This window comes from Heterocephalus glaber, unplaced genomic scaffold (genome assembly GCF_053883595.1).
Source record: "Heterocephalus glaber isolate CG9 unplaced genomic scaffold, H.glaber_assembly_v1.0 deba00000621, whole genome shotgun sequence".
NCBI classification, from domain to species: domain Eukaryota; kingdom Metazoa; phylum Chordata; class Mammalia; order Rodentia; family Bathyergidae; genus Heterocephalus; species Heterocephalus glaber.
The window spans coordinates 16,870,640-16,896,148 of NW_028258153.1; the positions used below are offsets into that span (position 1 = coordinate 16,870,640).

General features: G+C 36.8%; 1 protein-coding gene and 1 long non-coding RNA gene across 9 annotated transcripts in view; one reads left to right on the top strand and one right to left on the bottom strand.

Moving 5' to 3' along the window:
* Window positions 1-25,509, top strand: part of Plekhm3 (pleckstrin homology domain containing M3) — a 191,545-nt gene that overhangs the window by 139,207 nt on the left and 26,829 nt on the right. For all 4 annotated transcript variants that reach the window (XM_004851142.3, XM_087206225.1, XM_021263547.2 and 1 more), the window contains exon 7: window positions 16,504-16,661. In XM_004851142.3, the coding sequence (XP_004851199.1) occupies window positions 16,504-16,661 (158 nt within the window). The remainder of the gene's footprint in view (window positions 1-16,503; window positions 16,662-25,509) is intronic.
* The window catches only part of LOC110350500 (uncharacterized), a 172,896-nt gene that overhangs the window by 72,499 nt on the left and 74,888 nt on the right, over window positions 1-25,509 (bottom strand). The window lies entirely within an intron of this gene.

Here is a 25,509-nt window from a genome sequence, read left to right on the forward strand (position 1 = left end):
TTGTTTCTGCATCTTCTAATCTATTCCACTGATCCTCAGGTCTGTTCCTTTGCCAGTACCATGCTGATTTTATCAGAGTAGCTTTGCAGTATAGTTTCAAGTTGGGGATTGTGATACCCCCAGCTATGTCTCTGTTGCTTTAGCTATTCTAGGTCTCTTCTGGTTCCAAATGAATTTTTGGATTGTTTTCTCTAGTTCTGTGAAGTATATTGTTGGAATTTCAATAGGCATTGCATTGAATCTATATAGTAGGTTTGGAATTATGGCCATTTTCACTATATTGGTTCTTCCTATCCAGGAGCAAGGGATGTCTTTCCATTTTCTTGTATCCTCTTGGATCTCTTTTTTCAGAGTGCTGTAGTTTTCAGTGTAGAGGTCTTTTGCTTCCTTTGTTAGATTGATTCCTAGATATTTCATTTTTGTGGTTGCTATTGTAAAAGAAATTGTTTCCTTAATTTCTCTCTCAGTGAGTCTGCTATTTGTGTATAAGAAGGCTATGGTTTTTTGAGTGTTGACCTTGTATCCAGCTACTCTACTGAATCTGTCAATTAAGTCTAGAAGTCTTCTGGCAGAGTTTTTTGGGTCTTCTATGTAAAGTATCATATCATCACCAAATAATGACAGTTTAACTTCTTCTTTTCCTATCTTTATTCCTTTTATTTCTTTCTCTTTTCTAATTGCTGTGGCTAATGTTTCCAGAACTATATTGAAAAGGAGTGGTGATAGTGGGAATCCTTGTCTTGTTCCTGATTTTAGCGTGAAAGTTTTCAGTTTTTGACCATTTAGTATGATGTTGGCTATTGGTTTTTCATAGATAGACTTAATCAGGTTAAGATAAAGACCTTCTGTTCCAATTTTCTATAGGGTTTTTATCATGAACGGGTGCTGGATTTTGTTGAATGCTTTTTCTGCATCTATTGAGATGATCATATGGTTTTTGTCCTTGACTCTGTTAATATGGTGTATTACATTTATTGATTTATGAATGTTGAACCATCCTTGCATCCCTGGGATAAATCTGACTTGCTCAGGGTGTATGATCTTCTTGATGACCCTCTGTATTCTGTTTGCCAGTATCTTATTGAGGATTTTTGCATCTATGTTCATTAGGGAGATTGGCCTGTAGTTCTCTTTTTGGGTTGAGTCTTTCCGTGGTTTTGGAATCAGAGTAACACTTGCTTCCAGGAATGAATTTGGAAGTATTGCTTCCCTTTCAATTTCCTTGATGAGTTTAAAGAGTAATGGAGTTAGTTCTTCTTTAAATGTCTTGTAAAATTCAGCAGTGAAGCCATCTGGACCTGGGGTTTTCTTTGTTGGTAAGAATTTTATTACATTTTCAATTTCACTCGTTGTAATTGGGGTGTTTAGAATTTCTATATCTTCTTCATTTAATTTTGGCAATTTGTATGTATCTAGGAATCTCCCCATTTCTTCTGTGTTTTCCATTTTATTGGAGTAGAGGTTCTCAAAGTACGTATTGATGATCCTGTGGATTTCTGTTGGATCTATTGTGACTTCACCTTTTTCATTCTTTTTTTTTGGTGCCAGGGATCGAACTCAGGTCCTTGCACTTGCGAAGCAGGTGCTGGAATCACTGGGCTAAATCCCCGGCCCACCTTTTTCATTCTTAATTGTATGTATTTGTGCCTTTTCTTTCCTTTTTTTGATAAGGTTGGCTAAAGGTTTATCGATTTTATTTATTCTTTCAAAAAACCAACACTTTGATTCATTGAGTTTTTGTATTGTTCTCTTAGTCTCCATTGCATTGATTTCTGCCCTGATCTTTATAATTTCCTCTCTTGTACAAACTTTGGATTTGTTATGCTCTTCCTTTTCTAGGAGCTTGAGGTTCTGCATTTATCTGAGTTTTCTCTGTTTTCCTAATATGAGCATTTACTGCTATGAATTTCCCACGCAGAACTGCTTTCATTGTGTCCCATAGATTCCTGTATGTTGTACTGGGATTTTCATTTACTTATAGAAACTGTTTAATTTCTTCTTTAATTACTTCTGTGACCCATTGGTTTTTCAAGAGGGGGTTATTCAGTTTCCATGTATTTGTGGAGGTTTTGCGGTTTCTTATGTTATTGACTCCAATTTTATTGCACTATGGTCTGATAATATACAGGGGGTAACTTCAGTTCTTTTACATTTACTTAGACATGTCCTATGAGCTAGCATGTGGTCTATTCTGGAGAATGACCTGTGTGCAGTCGAAAAGAATGTGTATTCCGATTTTGTGGGGTGGAACACTCTGTAAACATCTATTAAGTCCATTTGTTCAATAGCTTGGTTCAGTTCTAGAATTTCCTTTTAACTCTTTGTCTAAATGATCTATTTGTGATAGTGGGGTATTGAGGTACCCCACTACAATTTTGTTAGTGTTTATTTGGTTTTTCATGTCTATTAATATTTGTTTTGTATAGTTGGGGGCATTCATATTTGGTGCATATGTATTTAGGATTGTCATCTCTTCCTCTTGGATTGTTCCCTTCACAAGGATGTAGTGACCATCTTTGTCTCTCTTAATTAGTTTTGGTTTGAAATCTACTTTGTCTGCAAATAAGATTGCTACCCCTCCTTTCTTCTGGGTTCCTGTGGCGTGGAGAACTGTTTTCCATCCTTTTACTTTCAGTCTATGAGTTTCTTTTTGAGTTAGGTGTGTTTCTTGTATACAGCATATTGTTGCATTTTCCTTTTTAATCCATTCTGTCAGTCTATTTCTTTTGATTGGTGAATTGAGGCCATTAACATTGAGAGTTATAATTGATAGATATTGATTTATCCTCGTCATGATGTTTTACTTTTGTTGGCTCTTTTATTTCTGATTTTTTTTCCCCTTTCCCTTTAGTGTCTTACCTTGCCTGGTGGCTTCCCTCTGTTGGGCCTCATGGAGTTGTGACCTTCATTGCTTTTTTCTAGGATATTGTTTAGAATTGCTTGTAGTGCTGGTTTGGTGTTCATGAAATTTCTCAGGTGTTCTTTGTCATGGAAGTATCTAATTTCACCATCGATTTTGAAAGATAATTTTGCAGGATACAACAGTCTAGGTTGGAAGTTATTTTCTTTTAGGGCTTGAAATACTTCACTCCAGGCTCTCCTTGATTTGAGGGTTTGTGTTGAGAAGTCTGCTGTGATTCTGATGGGCTTTCCTTTGTAGGTGATTTGTTTCTTTTCTCTGCTTGTAGGATTTTGTTTTTCTGTTGGGTTTCTGGGATCTTGACTATTATATGTCTAGATGTAGATTTTTTTTGATCATGGCTAGTTGGAGTTCTATATGCCTCACTTATCTGTATGTCCAATTCTCTACCTCTGTCTGGGAAGTTTTCCACTATTAACTTCTGTGAACAGTATTTTTATGTCAATTGTGCTTTCTCCTGTTTTTTCATGGACTATCAGTCTTATGTTATTCTTCTTTGCATCATCTAGCAGTTGTTGGATTGATTTCTTGTGGTCCCCTACTATTTTTAAGAAATCTCTATTTTCATGGTCTCTAATCGTGATCCTGTCTTCTGTATCTGATATTCTATATTCAGATTCCCTTAATCTGCTGTGGATACTTTCAATGGAGTTTTTGATCTCCTGAATATCTGTTTGACTCTGTTTCATGGATTCCATTTCTTTCTTAGGTTGGGTGCTCATGGTTTCCATTTCTTTCTTATGCTGGGTATTCATGACTTCCAGCATGTTTCTGAGCTCATCTATTTTTTCATCTGTTTCTGTTCTAGATCCTCTAATCATGTCTTTCACTCTGCTCACCATCTCTGTAGATATCTGGGAGATTATTTTTGCTTTGAATTTTTCTAGACCCTCATTCATCTGTTTTGTTACTTCCTGTGCTATCAGTTCAGAGTATCCAGGTGGTTGGTTACGGGACTTTTCCATCTCATTTCCCCCAGGATTTACCCTTAGTGGGGTGGAAGTCTGAGTTTGTGCCTTGCTTAAATGTCTTCTCATCTTTGTTTTTGATACTCTCTTTGGTTTAACTCCTGGATTGATAGTTTGAAATTGCTTATTGTAGGTATCTTTGTTGCTTGTAATTAGAACCCCTATGGAATGATTGCTTCTCAGAGGTGTCTTCCAAATATAGCTGGTCTTTAAGTTTTGAGTCTCTAATGACTCTAAGGCTATCTCATTTTCCTTATACTAGGAAGGTTCATTGACTAGATCAGTAACAACACCTTAGACCAAGTGATACAGCAGCACCATTGCGTCAAGTACATCTTTGAAAATGACATTTTGTGGTAGTTATTAATCTATCACCTTTAGCTGTGTGAATTAAATCAAGATCGAGGACCTACCCAACATATAGTGAATAAACTCTTCAATATAACAACTTTACCTTTTGGGGTGGGGAGTTAGAAGGGGTTGGGGAGGGAGGGACAGATGGGAAGAAGGATAGGGGAAGGTTAGCAGTGTGGCCAGAGGACACAGGCGAGAAGGAAAAAGAGAATAATAGGAAAATAAAGAAGAACTCCAAATGAGGACCAAAACGGACAAAAAGGGAAGATGAACAATGTGGGAGAGCCAAGAGAGTGAGTGTAAGAGAGAGAGAAAGGAAGGAGAAAGGAAAGAAAAAAAAAAGAGAAAAACAAATATTTGCAAAGAGTAGGAAAAAAAATTAAAGATAAGAGGAGCAAAAGAAAAGAAAAGAGAAAAAACACAAACTAATAATACTAATTTTGGGAATAAAAAATAACAGTGAAGATGAAGGGCCTCTTTCAGGGTATGTCTCTGCTGTCACAATAGACAACGTGGGTAGCAGTGTGCAAATATAAGTCAATGAGTCTCAGCAAGCTAGTCGCAGACCCGTGAGATTCATGCAGATTTCTGGCTGCAAGTCCCAAGTTGAGCTCCCTGTCCTCCTGTAGGGTTGAACTCTGCAGAGTTGTATTGCAGGTTCCAGCTGCCCTTCCCCTGAAGATAGTCCTGGTCCTGATGAGAGCTGAAGATGACTCCAACTTACCCAGTACAGTGGTCTGGTGGTCCGGTGTCCTCTGTGTCTTTGTAGTGTGGAACCAGGTGGCTGTACAGAGAAGAGGACAGAGGGGCGGGGCGGGGGGGTGGGGGGGTGGTGTCCAGTGGATTGCTGCCAGGGATTCAGCGTGTTCCCTGCGACTCGAGACCTTGGTACGGCATCCGCAGATCTGCCTATCTGCAGCAGGCGGATTTGGCGAGTTCTGCGTGACTCGCCTCTTTTTTATATTATTGGCCATTTGTAATTATCTGTTTAATCTGCATTTAAATTTTATTGTTGACCTTTTTCTTATTAAATTGAAAGAGCTCTTTGTATATTAAATAGGAAATATTTTCCCGGTTTTTTGTTACCTTATTTTGTAAATGATATCTTGTTATGTATTTTTTATTTTATTATATTTATATTTATCACTTTTGTGGCTTGACTATATTCAATCCACAATAAATGTTTTTCTAATATTTTTCTCTAATTCTTATATTTAAAAAATACTTTTATAGCTTTCTTTTTTGTTGAAATCTTGAGTTTTTATGTAAGTTTTATTTAAATTTTACATTTTTATGAGATGAGTTAGGAATTCAACTTTATTTTCTCTCCTGATGGCTAACCAGTTACCCCAACAGTATTTATTAAATAACTTGTCTATCCCTCCTTTATTGTTGTGTTTCAATCCATATTATGGATATACATATTCTCAGGCATACTGACACCACCAACACACAAGACAATACTCTAGTGAAACAGGATATGTAGAATCATAATAAGTACTGTGTTGTAACTGCTATTTCCTGTTCATTGATGCCTGAGGCAAAGAATAAAAATTATCAACAATCTTAGACCTGGTATGCGGGCTAATAAAGAGCACCTATTTCAGGTTTTTTGCAAGGTTTGTATTTCTTCATCTGTGACCCAGCAGTTTATTAGATCACAGCCTCTACCCAGAACTCACTTTCGTTTCTCATTTAATCTCAGGCATTCCTGGTCCCAGAAAAGCTGTTAAGTAATAATAATGCTGAGTGATTATATTGTACTTTTCATCCCCAAAGTGCTAGCTAAACATTGACTAATTAAATGCATTGATGAGAGGAAAGATTTGCAGAGGAAAACTGATATCTGGTTGCACACCTGTGAGGAGACAATCTCTGAAAGACTTTACTTCTCTCTTTGAATGGCACTCAGCAAGCAAGGGAATAAAATGCTGGTGACATTATTTCACTTCTGTTGAAAATTCCTGGGGTATCTTCTAATTAGTCTGGTTAAACTCACCTTTTATGCATCCCCCCAGATATTCACTTTCTACATTCCTGAGCTATTGAAAAAGTTCCTTTTGATGTTTTCCTTGTTGGTTAATCACAAAATCACAGAATTTTCAAACTGAAAGGAATCCTTATTGATCATTTCGTTTTGAATGACTTAGCATAATCGCTTTATTTTGCAGATGAAGAAACGGAGGCATGGAGCAGTTATTTGACATAAAAAAAAGATCATCAGAGAGCTTACTGGGGGACATCACTAGGAATAGAAACCAAAATTTCAAAACTCCTACTATATTTCAGATCACAATCAGCTGCATCCTATTTTCTCTGTTTGTGAGCATCTGAATTGCCTTTCTCTATTTAATCTTATTTTGCTTGCATCCTTTCCCTACTTCTTCCTTCCCTTGCTTCAATGTATATCCTGACCTTTTTTTATTTCCCAGTACAGTACTAGGGATTGAACCCAGGGCCTTCACACTGAGCTACATTCCCCTCCCCCCTTTTTGAGACAGACTCTAAGTTGTCCGCCTGGGTTTGAACTTGGAGCCCTCCTGCCTCAGCCTCCTAGAGTGCTGGAGTTACAGGCATGCTGGGGTTACAGGCACAGTACCACCACATCCAACAATGTCCTGACTCTTGTGGTTCATTTCCTTACATGATCAGGTTACATTGCTCTGGGGTTTGTTATTTCTCTTTCTCATTAAAAGCAGGTACTCACATTGGTTTCCACTCAAATCCTTTCCAAAGAGCCCTATTTCTTCAGTTGTTCCCATGTACATACTGACAGGGAGTCGCTTTTGCTTTGCCTTGTTTTTCCAGCTGCAGTTGCTTTTGTCCATAAAGTTACATCTCCAAGTTCTGATAGACTAGGGTTTAAATTGATGGTAAGATCATTTTTGTCATGAGATTCTGTGTTACTTTATGAATGTCTCAGTAGCTTAACCAGTAAGACACTAAGATCATCTCCATATTCAGAAAATTGCACAGGATTAAGAGAAATTTTGTGTTCTCTTTCCATAAACCAAAGGCAGATCCAACTCAGATCAAAACTGTGGGTGTGGGCCTGGCCCACATAGTTTGCACATCTTGCTTGGGTGCAGGGGCAGAGGGATTTAAAAATCTCCATTTTTACATGGTGGCTCGGCAGACTTATGGTGGCCTTGGAATTCTGCAGCTGATTCAAACCCTCTGGTTGCACTCTGACCCAGATGCCCTCACAAAGGTCCCTTCCTTGTGAAGGGTGCTCATCAGGGAAAGCCAGTCTGTCACTTGGAGGCTGGCTGACCTTCGTCAGCTCTGTCAGCTCTCTGGGCCTCAGTTTCTTCATATATTAAATAAAGAAACTGGGGTAAAAAGACTGCTTAGGAATTTTTCTCATTTGCTATCCAGTGAGTCAGTAATCCCATAACTTAAGGCCAAAAATGAATACTAAAAATTTAAGTCAGATTTATTTCAGACATAAAACTAATTAACAGAGAAGCAGAATTCTTCTGATCATACTGGGAATTTTCAGGAACTGTTTCAGTTTGAAATATTGTAATCTATTTTCCCCATATAATCATACCGTGGGACTTGGCTGCTTTGAAACTCATCAAATTTGGTATTCAACATGCAAGCTAGAACTTGTTGGTGTCAGTTGCCTGAACCGCTGCCTTTCCAGCCAGAACAATTAACGACCAGTACTAAGGTACCACTGTATATAATACCCCATGTCCCTCTATTAGACCTCATAGCCAGTTTGGTGCTTAGAATACTTGAACCACGTTATTGCCCTTAGTCTTTGCAAATGCTTTATTAAAAAGTTCCATCGGGGGCCAGGGATTTAGCTCAGTGGCACTGTGCCTACCTCCCAAGCACAAGGTCCTGAGTTGGATCCCTGGTACCAGAAAAAAAAAAAAAGTATCATGGAATTGTGGCTTGACTAAGCTACAGCCCTTGAAGCACTTAGTGCAGAAAAATTGTCTCAATAGGCTCCATCCCATATATTTTTTCTGAATAAGAAATTTGTACTTTGGGTTTGTCTTTGCTATTGAAATTCCTTTATCTTTTATTCCCTAAGACTTAGTTTCAAGCAGGAAGCAAAATGTAACATGATAGAAATGATTATGGTCACTCAAAATCTACCCAATTACTTAAACCACATTAAATTATCACAGTTTCCAAAGTTTTAGTAGAAACTGTCACCTGTGGGAAAGGACCAGATAAGAGCTAATTGGTGACATCATAATAATCCCTCAGCAAACTGCCTGATTAGCCAAAATCTAAATCCTATTGACCAGTTCCATAATGGATTTGGGGGGGAGGGGGCTCATTAGAGAACAGACTGCTTTTTTTAGTACCGGGGATTGAACTCAGGACCTTGTGCTTATGAGGCAGGCACCGGAACCACTGAGCTAAATCCCTAGCCCAACAACAGACTGTTTTATGTTTATGTATAAACATCCCAGCACTGAGCCTCCATAAGGAGCACAAAGGCTATTTATGGAAAAATAGTTTTACTCAACTTTTTGAGATAGGAATATCCCATATGCTTTTGGTGGTATACTTTTTATTTTCTATTTTTAAGGGTTTGTAAGAGCAGTAAATTTTAGAATGGAATGAGGATACAGAATAGTTCCACTGTGTGTCAAGACTTTCAGGCTTGAACAGAATCTACAGGCTGCTCTTTTCAGCTTCCTATAAATTCACCTGGCCTAGGTAACAAGACTTTACCTACCTATTAATGCTGACAAATGGCACAGAGACAAAAAATAACTGTTCATGGTCATCTAGCCAAGCAAAGGCAAGCTAAATTATATTGGAAATTATTTCACAGTGTGTGACAATTTTGATTCTTCCATTTCCACTCACTTGTTCCTAGTAAATGGCAGTTGGGTTTGTTCAACATGAATTGGGTCTTTGGATTAGATTTTTTTTTTTTTTTAAAACGGTACCAGGGATCGAACTCAGGGCCTTGCACTTGTGAGGCAGGCGCAGTGCCACTGAGCTAAATTCCTGGCCCTGGGTTAGACTTTTAGAGAAGGAGCCATTTGTCAAGTGCAGCAAAGTCTTCAAAGTATTCCTAACAGTGGTCTAAATTCCAGATGTTACACCATGGTTCAGCCATACTTGTTTTGAAATGAAAGGTAACTTGACAAATCAGAGGGAAAGAATTAGCCAGTGAATAAAGAAATTTGATAAGAGCCTTTTCTTTCTTTTTTTGGTCAAGGTACTAGTAATCTGTCTTATTCCCCCTGTAGATTTAGTTTTGTGAGGTGCCAAGAGGATGAAGGTAAACTGACACAGAGGAGTCATTTGTGCCCCTTTCCCAATCCCACAGATCTCCACTGGCGGTAGACCTTGAACATGACACTGCAATTTCCTGGTGCCACACATGAGTAATAAGTAGCTGTTTCTGAACTGTGGTTTGGAAAAGGCAGCAGTAGGTCATTTTTTAACTTAATTGTAATTTTTGATTGGTCTGCAAGAAAGTAAATCAAATAAAGTCTGTTGTCTTAGTCTGCAAGAAAGCCATGGGCCTCAAATTTCAGTGCTGACCATCTTGACCAGTATAGAAGAGGCAGAGAAATGTGTGTATCCCCAAGCTGTAAGTTCAACCAGGCAGCTTTCGTGGGCTGCCTTTGCATAAGAAGGATGAGCATATTTGGTGTATTTGTCAGCTGACTGGATTGTAGAAGCTGACATGCAACACTTTCTTGAGTTTTAGAAATACCTGAAGTGGGAGCAAAAAAAACTTATAGAGAGACTGCAAAAGTGAAAAATAGAAAAATCTGGAAGAAGATAGCAGCTTAATGCTACATCTTGTCCTTGTCTCACAGGGTGATAAGATGGCATAATTTTAAATTACAAATGGAACTTTGTATTTTTGAACACCCAGTCAGTGTGACACCTCTGAAGTTGTCCTATATGCACACTCCCAAGTGAATAAATTAGATTGGTACCCTCCTTAGGATAAGAAATTAAGTTTAATGGAACCAGAAACAAACTCTCTCCCTCTACTTGGACATCCGCCTCTTCTTGAAGCATTAGGTTAGTTTGGTATATGGAGAATATGGGAGGGATCTAATGCAGGGGCCAAGGAGATGAGGGGAGAGCCACTTGTTTTCTGCTAATCACTTCATCGTGACTTTGCTCATGTAGACAGCTTTAGGAGAAATAAATGGAGAAATAACCAAACCTCAGCTCAGAAGTCTACTTCACTAGCATTCATGACATGTCCCGTTGATCACCTGGTTAAGTAAAGCCACCACACTCATAATGCTAAAGATGAAGTATCCTTCAACTTTTGATGGATAGTTACAAAGTTATATTGACCTGTGGCTAATTTAAATACAAATAGGAAATGAGTAAGAAAGGCAATTTCCAGGTGTTGCTAAGATGCTATCTTACATGAGTGATTCACATAAAGTTTGACATGTGCTAAATGTCTCCCCCCAGCATCTTGTTCTCAAAGTAAGCATGCTTATTCAAGATCTGTCTTTTATTCATAGCAGCATCCGGGGAAATGGATCTGGTGGCTTTACCTTAATTTCTGTTGAACTTAGCCAAAAAGAACAATTTGATGCCTTTTTAAAAATGACGCATGAACTTCATATCTTTTTCTCTTACCCCTGCTATAAATCCTGTGTTTGAAAGGAGAGATGAGTTTTAATCATAGAGAATTTCTATTTAGATAAAGATAAGTAATAGTAGCTGTTGGTTATTGATCACTTCCTCTAACTTAGACACTGAGCTAGGTTAGTTTCAGTATATTAAATCTGATCTGTCCTTCAATCCTACAAGGCAGATATTTTCCTAATATTTCAGTTAAGGAAGCTGAGGCTCAATGAGGTTAGATAATTTGCCAAAGTCACAGCTGGAAAGCAGATGAGCTAGAATCTGTACTTAGATCACCCTTCTTTTTCCCACTCAATTCCACTGCTTTTCAATACCCAGATACAATTAAGTTCTAAAGGAGTACTTTGGAATGTCAGCCTCTTTGGAAGACATTTTCATGTATCAAACAACTATGCAGTGGAAAAATATACCTAAGTCTTCAAGAAGCAAAACTGATACCATAGTTGTATATTTTCTTTTTAAAATAAGCTTTGGCCAATTTTATTAAGGAGGTACTTTTGTGATTTACTTTGTCCTGGTCAGGCCTGGCTTGCCCTCTGTGATATCAGAATCCCCTAGATCCATTCTAGCCGAGGGTACACAGTTAAGAGGATTTCCCTATGCTGGGCCCTGTAGAGGACTGCTGTGACTAGCAAGGAATAGCAGATTAGGGTTAACACAGCTGTGTCTAGGGTCTGACCTTCCTCAGAGCTGTTCACTTCTTGGCCAGGAGACTTTGACTTAGCGCCACCCCAGTCATTCTCCAGGTTCAGTAGGATCCTAGCAGCTCTTCTCTACTCAGTGTTCTCAGCTAGAACCTGAAGGTAGTAGGTCACCTTTGGTCTTATTTGAGGCTACGATTTTTTCTTGTGTTTGTGGAATAGGCACTTAACCTAAATCACACCAAGATGTCTAGGGAGCGAAAGTGAAAGGTATAAGGCTCTTGGGATGGTGGAGGAGAGACTATGATAGGCAAGATGCTTTATTCATTTTTGAGCAGTTGTCCCAAACAGGCATATATAAGAACCCTAGGAGATAGATAGCACACCTAGAGCCCATTTTTCATAGTGACTAAACCTATAAACCAGCCGCCAAAAGAGCTCCAATCTGTTCCCAGTGTGGCTAGTAGTTTTATTCAAAGAAGGTTTAAACCATATATATATATTTATATATGGTGTGTATATATATATATATATATATATATATATATATGGTGTGTATATATATATATATATGGTTTTTATATATATATATGGTTTATATATATATATTTACCATTGGAAAATTATAAGTTTTCCTTTCTATAATATCAAAGGAATGTTTATAAATTCTAAAATAAATTTCAGAATATTACCTCACTTTTCTGGAAGGAAAAATTCCAGTAGTTTCAGCCATTTGGAACATGGCCACAAGTGAGCTGCCATCAAATCTGAACACTCTTTCTGCTCCTTCCTAAATAACACAGCCTCATGATTAAAAATGTTTATGACATGGGCTGGGGATTTAGCTCAGTAGTTTCGCCACCTGCTGCGCAAGCGCAAGTTCCCAAGTTTGATCCCCAGTACCAAAAAAAATATGACATAAAGACAATCCCAAGATATGACTGCTGACAGCCAAGGGAAAAGACAAAAAAGGTTCCTTGATCAGTCAACAAAGACTCAGATGCCCTGCAGGGAGGGAATATTTAAAGTGAGTAGAAGATTCACTCTTTGCCCTCAAGCAATTTATTTTTTTTAGGTTGCCTCATATAAAATTGCCAGTTTTGTAGGACTGTATGTTCAGTACACTATTGGAAAACAAAGTAATCACATGTTAAACAATAGCAACAAGAACAAAATAACATCTAGTTCTATATTAAGTTATGTGATATAAAAGTAAATATCTAGGGAGAAGAACAATTGGTCTGTGCCAGCTGAAGTAACCAAACATGGCTTTCCGGATAAAGCCAGAATAATCTGAGCCATGGACCCAATGTGAAGTTTAAACAATGTTAAGAAAAGAAGTAAAACTCTCAACAGAGAAAATGACATGGCTAATGGGACAGGAGCAAAAGAGCATGTTCTGGACAGTAGAAAGTTCACTCACAACATGGAAATGACTTGGACTAGATAGTGTGGCATCAACTTGTGGCGATCCTTGTATACCAAGAGAAATGTATGCTCCAGTTTTGTCTACTTTACTTTTGTATTGAAGGTCTGGGACAGTATAATTTTGTGAAATGAATGAGGGAGAAGCTTTGATTCATGATAAGGTAAGAATTCACCAAGGATTGACAGAAAAGATGAAGCTCTTATGCATCATGGTATACATAGGCAAGTGGTCTCTAAAGCTGGCTAATGTGTTTGCTAGATGGGCCAAAGGAAAAAGACTGGCATCTGCCGGGGATGTAGCTCAGCATCACAGCACCTGCCTGGTGAGCTCAAGCTCCTGAGTTCAATCCCCGGTACCAAAAAAAAAAGAATCTGGCATCTGGGAATACAATCAGGACATTTCTTTCATTAATCTGGAGAGGGGTGATAAGAGCCTGGAGTAGGATGAGAGGGAGGGAGGGAGGGAGGGAGGGAGGGAGGGAGGGAAGGAGAGAGAGAGACTTAGATTGTAGATATTTTAAAGAAACAGTGTAAACCTCAAAAACTTGAAAGAAGCCAGTCACTAAAAAACACCTGTTATATGACCCCATTTATATGAAATAGGCAAATTTATAGAGACAGAAAGTAGATTATTGGTTCCTAGAACTTGGGGGAGCAGGGAAAAGGAGAAATAAGAGTACTATTAATGGGTATGGAGATTTAGGGGAAGGTGGATTACATGTTCTAAAATTGATTATAGTAATGGCATACAGTTCTATGAATAAGAATCATTGAATTGCACATTTTAAATGGCTGAATTATATGGAACGTGAATTATGTTTCAGTAAAGGTATTATTAAAAAACTAGGGAGAGGGAATCAATAAAATGTAGTGAGGGCTGGGGATTTAGCTCAGTGGTTCCGCCGCCTGCCTCACAAGCACAAGGACCCGAGTTTGATCCTCGATACCAAAAAAATAATAATAATAAATAAAATATAGTGAATGACAGGAAATATATGTTTAATGGATAAAATGAGTCCCTCACAGTAGATTTCATAATTTCCAAATTGATTCTCAATGAAATAACAATTATGGCCACTAGGACTATTATTATTTAATATTATTTTAGAAGGTCTGAGTGATACAATAAAACATGAAACATAAACAGGAAATATAATATTGGAAAGGAATTGATTTAAGAAGACCCACAAGAATCACCTAAAAATGACTAGTGCTGATGAAATATAGGAAAATGATCATATGTAAGATGTACACAAATGTCAATAGATTATAATATCTCAGTAACAGCTAATAAGAAAAAACATTATTTAAAAATTATTTAACCTTGAAATAACCTAAGTAATAAATCTGAATGGCTTACGCAAGGGAAAAAGATAAATCTTTATTAAGCAATAATAAATGAAGATAAATAAAGTAGAGATGTGTATCAGGTTCTTTGGTAGGAAGACTAAATATTATAAATGTATAAGTCCCCAAATTAATTTTCAAAACCTTATTAAAGCCTATAGGTAGGAATGAACATAATAACATTGCTGGCAGTGTAAATTTGATGAAATATGTCAAGAACCTTCAAAATGTTCAAAAAAATCTAGAGAGAGAAAAGGCTTTCTGTACAAGATGCTCAATCGTTTCCTTTAGATCCTAGATGAAAACTCTCATTCTTCCTCAAAGTTTTCTTCTCATTCCCAGTTTCTTCAAACAAACGATACTCACTTAGTTTCCAGACTGTTCAATATCCTGATACCTCTCTTTAAATGTGTCATAACTTTGATTATTTAAGAAAAGAGTAAAGTAAGGAAAGCTAAACTCAACTGACGTATTGTTACCACAATTTGGAAATAATCCTATGACACAGTGGAAAGTGTTTACTGGTGGCTGGGTATATGATTTGGTAGTGGTTATTTCTTAGAAAGTGTGTATCATGTGTAACGTTCCTGACTGGGGTTAGCGGAGTTAATGGTCCCTCAAAGAACAAAAATGAAAGAAAGTACCTGTAGCTTCCTAATGGTTATAGAGAGAAGTAAGTTGAAGAATGGTTGAAAAACATAGTAGCCTGACTGAGATAATAGCCAGGATAATTTCTAATCCCTTCATCAAGAAAAAAGCTCCACTCTTACAAAGCAGTAAACTCAACTTTTCTGTTTACTTTATGCATTTTAATGCAAAGATAATATACATTCATTATTTTTTAAAATGCAAAGACATAACTATGTATAAAATGACAGGCTTGCTTCTCTGATTTGTCCTGTTCCTTAGAGTTATAATTACTTATAAAGCATTATGGTATTCCTGAGAATTAAAAGTCACCTCAGTTTCTGTCTCTAGTATGATTTCATTTTTTTGTAAAAGACATGATTATGTTCTTTGTATTCTTTTATTTTTGTACTCCCAGTCACTACTACTTACTCACCTGGACATTGTAATTTTTCGGTAGGCATGATTTATTTCCCTCTTAGTTGTATGTAAAATTTTGATTTTAATTATGTATTCATTTTAAAGTATCCAGCTAGCTCTTCCTTGTTTATTTTCAGCTATTTCTAAACCAAATTTAATCTCCATTTTTTCTTATACCCAAATTAGCATGTATATTCATGTACATTGATGACAGAAAAATAAAGGCAGATTTTATCTTGCTAGTGTGGAAAGTGCTGAAGTCATTGAAGCACATAAATAATAACTAAGTGGGAAGTTTAAACTCATGGGTGTTTAGCCAGGCGTGGTGGTGCACACTTGTAATCCCAGCACCCGGGATGCTGAGACAGGAGGCTCACCTCCAGTTTGAGGCCAGCCTGGGCTACATAGTGAGTTCAAGGCCAGCCTGTAGTACATAGCTAGACCCTATCTCAAAAAAACAAACAAACAAAGCATACATCACTAAGCTCATGGGTGTTTGCAAACCTGCAGGTGAGATAATATGGGAAACAGATACCAGGGCCTGGTGGGGACAAGTGTCAAGTGGGCAGCATGTCCCTCATCAGGAGCAGGAAGCCCCTATTCATGTTGGAATTTAGGCTAATTTTATTAGATCTTTAAGTCAAAAATCTAGATTTTTTTAAAAAATGTAAAATCTCCCAATTTTTTTAAACACTCCTAAAATTATAGGCTGAAAATGGCCCTCAGACTACCACACTGCAACCTCTTTATATTATTATAACCATTTTTCTCTTGGGGGAGATGATGAAAAACTATCCCATGAATGCATTAGAGAAAAGATGTTAACTGAATTTACCACATAAATTTCTACATTTGTATTTTCCCAGTCTGTTTTCGAAAACCTACCACACTCCTCCTACACCACACTAAAACTGTAAAGTTGGCCTATTCATGTAGGTTCCCTATTTGCTGGTCCTCAGTCCCCTTCACCAACTACAAAGAAAGAGAAGTACAAAAGAAGCTTCACCAACTTCATTTTCTAACCTCCAGTGGTTTAAACCAGAGTTCTGTGTCTTTTCTTCCTCAGAGTTGCTGAGAAATTATAATTAGAGGTTTTCCTGTTGTGTAAAGGAAAGGAATTCCTTTCACTTCTTGCAAGACTTCATTCTATTCTCAACAAATTTTCTTCCCTGTCCCATTTCTCTTTCTGCAGGTGATAGAGGGAAAACTGGCACCATTCTTGGGCAAGGTCATTAAATTTGCCACCTCACATGTGTACAGCTGCAGTCTCTGTAGCCAGAAGGGCTTCATCTGCGAAATCTGTAACAATGGAGAGATCCTCTACCCTTTTGAGGATATTTCAACCAGCAGGTACAGAATATCTTATCTTATAAAAGAATGCCTGAAAATGTCACATGCAGTCTTTTTTGGCCAGATCAGGCCAATTTTTAGTTAAGTACTCTGTCTCTGTCTCTTACCCAGGAATACATTTCCTTTGTTCTTGGAGAACACGTTTCATCCTTTAGTTTCCTATATTTATTTCCAACCCTTACTCTACTACCTTTATCCAGAATGAGATAACAGAGTTGCAGAGAAACATCACCTAACTCTGCCTTGTAAAGGTATGAAGAGTGTTCAGATTCAGTTTTAGAATGAAGATTTAGGAGGAAGAATCTTCACCATAAACAATGGTGATAGGCAATGGGAAATTGCCCTCTCCTAGAAAGACTGAAACTGGATTAACTAGAGGAGAAAGACATTTAGGCTGTTTCTATTTTTTGGCTATTATGAATACTACCTATATGAACATTTGTATATAAGTTTGTGTGTGATGTACACTTTTTAAAGGTATCTAATTCCTAGGCAGTGAGCTAACTACTGTACTCAGGGAAGTGGAGCCTGGGTGACTGTGTGTGTTTCTTTGCATTTATGTGCCTATGTGTGGGACTAACCCAAGTTCTTGAATGTTTACAAATGGTCTTTGGGTTTAAAAAGAGGCCAACAGGGCTGAGTTAACTCTTACCATCTTAACTCTAAAACTACCCCACATGCTTCAACTTTCCCTGGCTACATGCCTTACCTTCTGTTCTGAACCACAATGTTAGCCCTGCAGGGTGGGAAATGAGCCACGATATTCATGACCAAAGAAGCCAGTGCACACACACAAATGGTATGTGTTTCTATTATGTTTTGGGATGAAAGGAAAAGTGGTATGTATCATTTTTTGATTCAAAAAAAGCAATAATAAGAACCTTGATCTCAACTTAGTGGGGGAAAATCATCCATAAATCAGTGGATGTGGATGTGCTGAAGTCCAAATATTACTTTGGTTAAAAAAGTAATCCCACATAAACTCCTACTTTTCTCTCCTTCGTGTCCTAAAACTTTCATCACCACATTGCAGTGTGTCTGTGGAGACAAGCATGTGGTGAGTGGGCAGCTGCTCACAGGGTTCTCTAGTCATACTTCTAGTTTCTGTTTTGTATTTTATTGATATCTGCTCTAATCTTTCTTCCTTTCTTCCTTGCTCCTTCTTGCTTTAGATTAAATTTGTTTTTCTTAGACTAGTTTCTTGAGGTGGAATTTTATGCTATTAATTTGAGAACTTTTTTTTCAGATACAGGTGTTTTAGCTATAAATTTTACTCAAAGTACTGCTAGCTGCATTCACTATATTTTGATATTTTGTATTTCATTTTCATTCCTTTCAAAATATTTCAAATTCTCATTCATGATTTATTCTTTAACCCATGAGTTATTTAGAAGTATACTGTTTAGTTTCCACATATTTTGGAGTTTCCCACATGCTTTTTTCTGTTCTAGATCTTTAGTTCTACATGCTAGAAAACATACTTGGTAGTTTCAGACATTTTAAAATTACTGAGACTTGTTTTGTGGCCCAGGATACAGCTTATTCAGTTGGGAGCATTTTTAATTTGATTTTTATTTTTATTACAGTCACATTCCATAAAATTCACTCTTTTGAAGTATCTAATCTGCTGATTTTTAGTATAGTCACAAGACTACAACCATCACCAAAGTCTAATTCTAAAACACTTTCATCATCAAAAACAGTCCTATCTCCATTAATAGTTTTTCCTCTTTGCCCTTTCTTCAAGTCATAGGCAATCAATAATCTACCTATTTTGGACATTTCATATAAAGCAAATCACACAATATGTGGTTCTTTGCATCTAACTTCTTTGACTTAGTATGTTTTCAAGATTATTCCATGTTGTAGCATGTATCAATACTGTATTCCCTTTTTATGGATGAGTAATAGCTCACTATATGGCTGTACTAAATTCTGTTTATTTAGAGCAACTGATGACTTTTTAAAAGATGGACAAAATGGACAACTTTGTAGAGCTAGCCTGACCAAGAAAGTAAGAGAAAAAATGCACATTGCCAAATGAGGAATGGAATGGTACAGAAATTAAAAGAATTATGAAAGTATGTTGTAAACAACTTTATGCGAACAAATTATACAACTTAGATGAAATGGAAAATTATCTAGAAAGACAAATTACAAAAACTGACTGAAGAAGATATAAAATCAATTCTCCAAAAAAGGCATAACATTTTTAATACATATGAACAGAGTCAAAATACAGAGACAAAAATGGATGAACTTCAAGGAAAAATCGATGATTCCACTATGATAGAGACTTCAGCACCACATTATCTGTAACTGACTGATCTAGCAGGCAAACAATAAGTAGACACATACATAATTAAACTGAATAGCACTATCAATTATCTGGGTCTATCTGACATTTATAGAATATTTCATCAAACAACCGAATGCACATTCTGATCAAGCTCATGTGGAACATTTACAAAGAGATCACATCTAGATCATCTGAGCAAATTTGAAAAAATACAAATCATGCAAAGTATGTTCTCAGACCATAATAAAATTAACTAGAAACCAATAACAGAACATTGCCCAGAAAACCCCCGAATATTTGGAGATTAAACAAAATACTTATAAATAACATGAGTTGGTAACTTTTGTCCATACAAAAGCAGGCACATAGATGTTTATGGAAGCTTTATTCATAATTGTAAAAACTGGAAGGAACCAAAATGTCCTTCAGTAAGTGAATGAATAAACAAAGTAGGGTATCTTCCCATGATTGAATATGATTTAGCAATAAAAGAAATGAGCCACAAAATGACATGGTCAAATCTTAAATGCGTACTGCTAAGTAAAAAGCTATTCAGAAAAGGCAACATACTATATGATTCCAACTCCATGACATTCTGGAAAAAGCAAAACTATAAAAAGATAGTAAAAAAATAGTCATTATCCAGTTCTGAGGCTGGGGTGGGTTAATGAGTTAAAATAGAATTTTAGGGCAGTGAAACTGTTCTGTGTATTATAATAGTGCATACATGGCATTATATGTTTGTCAGAACCCATGGAACTGTACAACACAGAGTGAACCTTATTTTAAAATATGCACTTTGGGCTGGGGATTAGCTCAGTGGTTCGGCCGCCTGCCTCACAAGCACAAGGACCCGAGTTCGATCCCTGGTACCAAAAAAATAATAATTAAAATAAAATAAAATAAAATATGCACTTTATTTTTTTGTTTGCTTTTTTGTTTTGGGGTTTTTGGGGGGGTTTTTTTGGTAATGGGGATTGAACTCAGGACTTTGAGCTTGCAAGGCAGGCATGATGACACTAAGCTAAATCCCCAGCCCTAAAATATGCACTTTAGATAATGTTTCAATACTGATTCATTAATTGTCATAATAGAGGAAAAGAGGCAGGTGTCAAGGGTACATAACATGGAAACTTTCTATATGTTTTGATTTGTGAATCTCCAACTGTTCCCAAAAATAAACTCTATTAAAATTTTTTAAATTTATCCATATGAATGGTTGACTTAAAGCTGAACAGTTTTTAATAAAATTTATTTGAATAACTTCAGACTTCCAGAAAATTTACAGATATAGTACAGAGAGTTCTCCTATACTATACACCCAGTTTCCCCTTGTATATTGTATATTTTAAATTAGTATGGTACACTTTTTATAATTAGTGAACCAATATAGATATATTATTAGCTAAAGCCATAGTTGGTTTTTTCTAGATTTCCTTAGTTTTTGCCTAATAACCTTATTATATTTAGTTATGATATATTATAATATTATTATATATATTTATCTCCATAGATTCCTCTTAGCTGTGATAATTTCTCAGATTTTACTTTTTTTTATGATCTTGACAGTTTTGAGAAGTACAGGTCAAGTATTTCACACAGCCCTTCTGTTGGCGTATGCCTGATACTATTCTTTCTTAAGTTTAGACTGGGTTTTATGGGCTTGGGGAGAAAGACCACCGAGTTGGGGACTATTTTCCTCACTTGTCACATGTCCATACTATCAACATGGCTGGCCACTGCGGTGTTTGTGTCAGGCCCCCCACTGTAGAAGTGCTCTTCTTCCTCCTCTCTCAATACTGCACCCTTGGGAAGAAAGTGACCTTGTACAGCCCACACTTAAGGAATGAAGAGTTATGTTCCACCTTCTTGGAAGCAGAACTTGAACAAAATTATTTGGAATTCTTCTGTAGGGGGAGATTAATCTCTTCATTCCCACTTAATTACTTATTTTTCAGTGGTTTATTTACTCATATCAGTATGGACTTGTGCAGTTATTTTATACTTTGGCTTATACAAAATACTGTTTTACTTTACTGCTCAAACTGATCCAGCTTTGGCTATTCAAGCCCTAACATACCCCAGTCATTGTGGGGGTTTTGTTTAGAATGTATTTTTGTTTGTTTTGAAGGGTTTATGTAAAATTTTCTTACTTTCTGGCAGTAAAAGATGGTCCAGACTCATGCTCATCTTTTAAATTTCTTACCCTAGTCCAAGTCACAGCCATCTGTCCAAGGAATGCTGATTTGTTTTATAAGAAAATGACATTAGAAACGGGAACTGAGCGTGAAGTTTAAAGCCCTCAGTCTTCAGACTTGACCCTTGACTATAGCAGAGGTGCCACTCTGCACATCAGGATCTCCCATAAGACTTAGCTTATCTAAGTCCAAGAATCTGTGTCATTAAAGACTTTATGACTGTGAGTCATCACCAGAAAAAAAGGTAGCTCTTGACATTAGAGGTACTGGATTCTCTCCAAAATGACCTCATTAACATATCTATGGACTCCTAGGGATCTGTCCTCAGTAGGAAAGAATACTGTATAAGGCCAAGAGGCCTTTCAGAATCCTGTTTCAATGTCTGTGTCTGAGGGAACCTCGCTTGACCAGCTTTCCTGGCATTCCAGGTTGACGATGCGTAAGGAACCTATTGAGCTTCCTCTTGTTCCCAGTTAAATGATGGGAACAATTTGTACAAGTCTACAGGAAAAGGCAAAAAGAAACATTAATAAAAAATATATTAAAGAAAAACATTAGTCAGAAATACCAAGTTGCTGATTTAAAACATGCCTGTAAAGATATGTTGAATAAATAAATGTGATAAATAAAAATAAAATTGAATGGTGGGATAAATTTTGAAATCTGAGTACTATAATAGAAATTTTTATGAATATGATGTCTCAGATTTGTCTCAAAATAATTGATATTGTGGGGGTGGGGTGGATAAAAGATTGCTAATTGTTGAAGCTAGGTGATAAGTACACAAGGATTTATTACGCTATTCTATTTTTAATATATTTGAAGTTTTCCATAGTATGACATGTTTTAAAATCTGTAAAAATAAAAATGAGGTATTTAGTGAATTTGTTATCACATATCCTTAACCATATTGTTAAATTTAGCACCTTCAAGTCCTGAGAAATATACTTAGTATATTTTTAGATTCAAGTATCATTTGAATACCATAATTACAGTTTGGTTAAAAAAAATCACAAGTTTTAGAACTATTCATTCTTCCAGTAGTGAGCTATTGAGCATAGTATGTATTGTGTGTGTGTGAGTGTGTGCGCGCGCGCGCACGCATGCACTAGAGACACATGGTGGATATCTATTTGCTCAAAAATATTTTATAGTATAGTAGGTGAGATATTAGATGAGATTAGGTGATATTAGGTGAGATATTAGATATTAGATTATAGTAGATGAGATATTAGATAGTTATATTAAAGTGTGGAAGAGGGAGGTGGAGGGGGAATGGAAGGGAACATAAAAAAGATTAAGATGTGTTATATACATGAACTAACTCTCCACAATGAATATAATCATTATATATTGCAAACATGTACTAATAAAAATGAAATTTTTTTAAAATAATAAAAGTAAAGTGTAACCAGAGCACAGAAGGAAGTGGACCTGAAACTCCAAGAAGGGATCTACTGTCCATGCAAGTGATATACGTTATGGGTGACAATAAGTTTTACAATGTCTAAAACTATTAGAGAGCTCCATGTCAAGCTCTTAAGCACTGATCCAGCCCCATCAGTATTGGAATATCCTGTTTTAACATGCTTATTTGATTATGAGCATATTTTTAGTACATGATTGCAGTACATGATGTTTACATTCCTTGTGTGGAGTTGGTAAATATACATAACACGTCTTAATTTCTTTTATTCTTTTTTACTCCTCTTCCTCCCCCCCTTGATCCCCTTCCCTTTTGAGAACAATCAATCTCCCTACTTTCTATTATCTATTTTTTATTTTGCTCTTTATAACCTGGGTTTCTCATCTTAGAGAAACCATGTGTGTCTGATTTATTTCAGTTAACATTATGGTCTCAAGGTACATCTGTTTTTCTACAAATTACTCAAGTTTATCTTTCTTTATGGCAGAGTAGTACTCCATTGTGTGTAAATAGCACATTTTCTTTATCTGTTCTTTTGTTGATGGACATATAGGCTTCTTTCAAGATTTGGCTGTTATGAATTGTGCTGCTATAAACATGGGTATACATGTATCCCTGTATTATGATGTCTTTAACTCTTTGGGGAAGATGCCTAGAAGGGTAATAGCTGGGTCAAATGGAATGTCTAGCTTTAGGGTTTTTTTGCAGAACTTCCATACTGATTTCCAGTGGTTGTACTAAATTAGAGTCCTACCAACAATGTAGAAGGGTTCCTTTCTTTTCTTTAGTAAATTAATCAGGATTCATGAATATGTAGTTTGAAAATATTCCCCTGCTATTAATTTTTAGGGCCTCATCTCTAGCCCAGGTAGAGAATGTGCTGGGACTATGAGGGAGTGGCATTAATACTTACTAATACTAGTACCAGCAGTCTATATATCTCATTTAATTCCTCTGCCAGTCCTCTGAAGAACTGCAGTACTGGCACTTTCAGTTTGTTTCTTATTGTGGTACTGGAGACTAAACCAGGGCCTTCACACTAAGCTACCTCCCAGCCTGTTTTTTAATTTTTTGTCTTTGAAACGGGTTCTCATTAAGTCACTAAGTTGCCCAGGCTGGGCAGGAACTTGTGATCCTTCTACTTCAGCTGCCCAAAGCGCAGGGATTACAATTATGTGCCGCTCACTTTCATTTTAATAATTCAAAAACCTAGGTTCACAGGAGACAGTTGTCTCGTCCCAAGAGATAATGCCAAAATTTGAACTCAAATACATCTGACTCCAAAACCTGTTTGTTTCTTTACATATTACTGCTTCTTCTATATTTGTAGCCCCAAAATCATTTCAAGTACACCCCCTAAAATTCACTTGAAAAAATTTTTTAAAAGCCTCCTCTAAGGCTGCTTTTTTGAATCATCTCTTTATTTACTTGTAAGTTTTTGCACTTGGACCAGTGAGCCATGGGATGGGGAAGATAGGCCTTTCTGCTGTGACACCAAGGAAGGACTGTTGTGATGGGGACCACAGCACAGCACCTATCTCTGGAGCAGCCCTGGCAGTGAGGTCAGCTATGGAAGCCGAGTACCAGTCACCCTTCTATCCCGGAGACAATGCTGACAGATTCACCTTGAGTTTATTGAATCTTTTTTCTCAAACACAAATTAAGTACCTACTTGTCTTTAACCTAAATAAGAAAACCTTCCAATCCAAATTGAAAGACTTTAAATACAGTAGGAAGATCCGGAATCATAAGACTGCTTTCCTTAAGCCTAATCCAGCATTTACCTCCTAGAGGACTACAAGGAAAGCCCAGCTTTAGGAGAGATAAGCATTCAGTTAAAACAATGACAAAATCCCACATCCTAAAGAAATAGAAATAACAACACATCCACTCCTTGAGAATAAGACGTAAGGGCTCTAATTTTTTGAGAATTACAAATCAGAAGATTAGGCTGATGCGGCACTAAGATGTAAGGCAAAACAATGAGTATACAAGCAAAGGAAGCAGTCATCTAAAGCCTCAGAGTGACCAAGGGCGTAATTTTGTTTTGTTTTGTTTTGTTTGTTTGTTTTTAATCCTTAAATTGCCTCCTATGCAGCTTTCTTTCTGACATCTCTACATATCACTAAGGACACCTACCTAATGCTGCTAAGAAGTCCATCTTGCTTTGAACTTTCTGTGAAGTTGCCATTCCTGAATCTTGAAATGCATCACTAACACACAAACACTTCATCTTAAAAACACTCCGCATGCATCTTAACACGAGACTTATGAAATCAACCAGCCATCATAAATCAGTCCCATGCTTTCGTCCTGACCCACTTGGCTTTGTTAATTGTTTCATGTGACATGCAAGTCATCCCCATGGGTTTTCCAATATGGAGTATACTGCACTTGAAGACCTTATGACCCCCCCATACCCTTTGGGGCTGTATTCAGATGTGGATATTCTATTAGAAGAATACACAACACTGAGTTTGGTGTTCTTCACGTAGTGGGCGTTCCATAAATATTTAATATTTGGTTCAGCTTTGTGCAGTGGCAGTATAACCAATGAGGTTTATCCATGGCACAATTATTGCTAATTAATATTTGGTTCAGCTTCCCCAGGTGTGTGTACATTCATGAGAACACTGAAAAAGCTTTTAACTAAACTAATTAGTTAAGGGAATTTAAAATGCTTCCAAAAAAAGAGGAGCATAGTGAAAGTCTGAGGTAATACCACAGCTTTTTATGTAAGGCTGAAGCAAGTGACCTACCATTTCAAATACTTCTCTGGGCAGAAGCATCAGCCTCCCCTAGTCAGCAGCATTCATTGGCATGAGAAGTAGGGTTTCTGCTGTGTATTGGAGGGGATCTGCAGCTTATTGGTAACTCTTCTAAAAGAGTTCATTTTTTTATATTCCAAGGTTCAAAACTACAGTT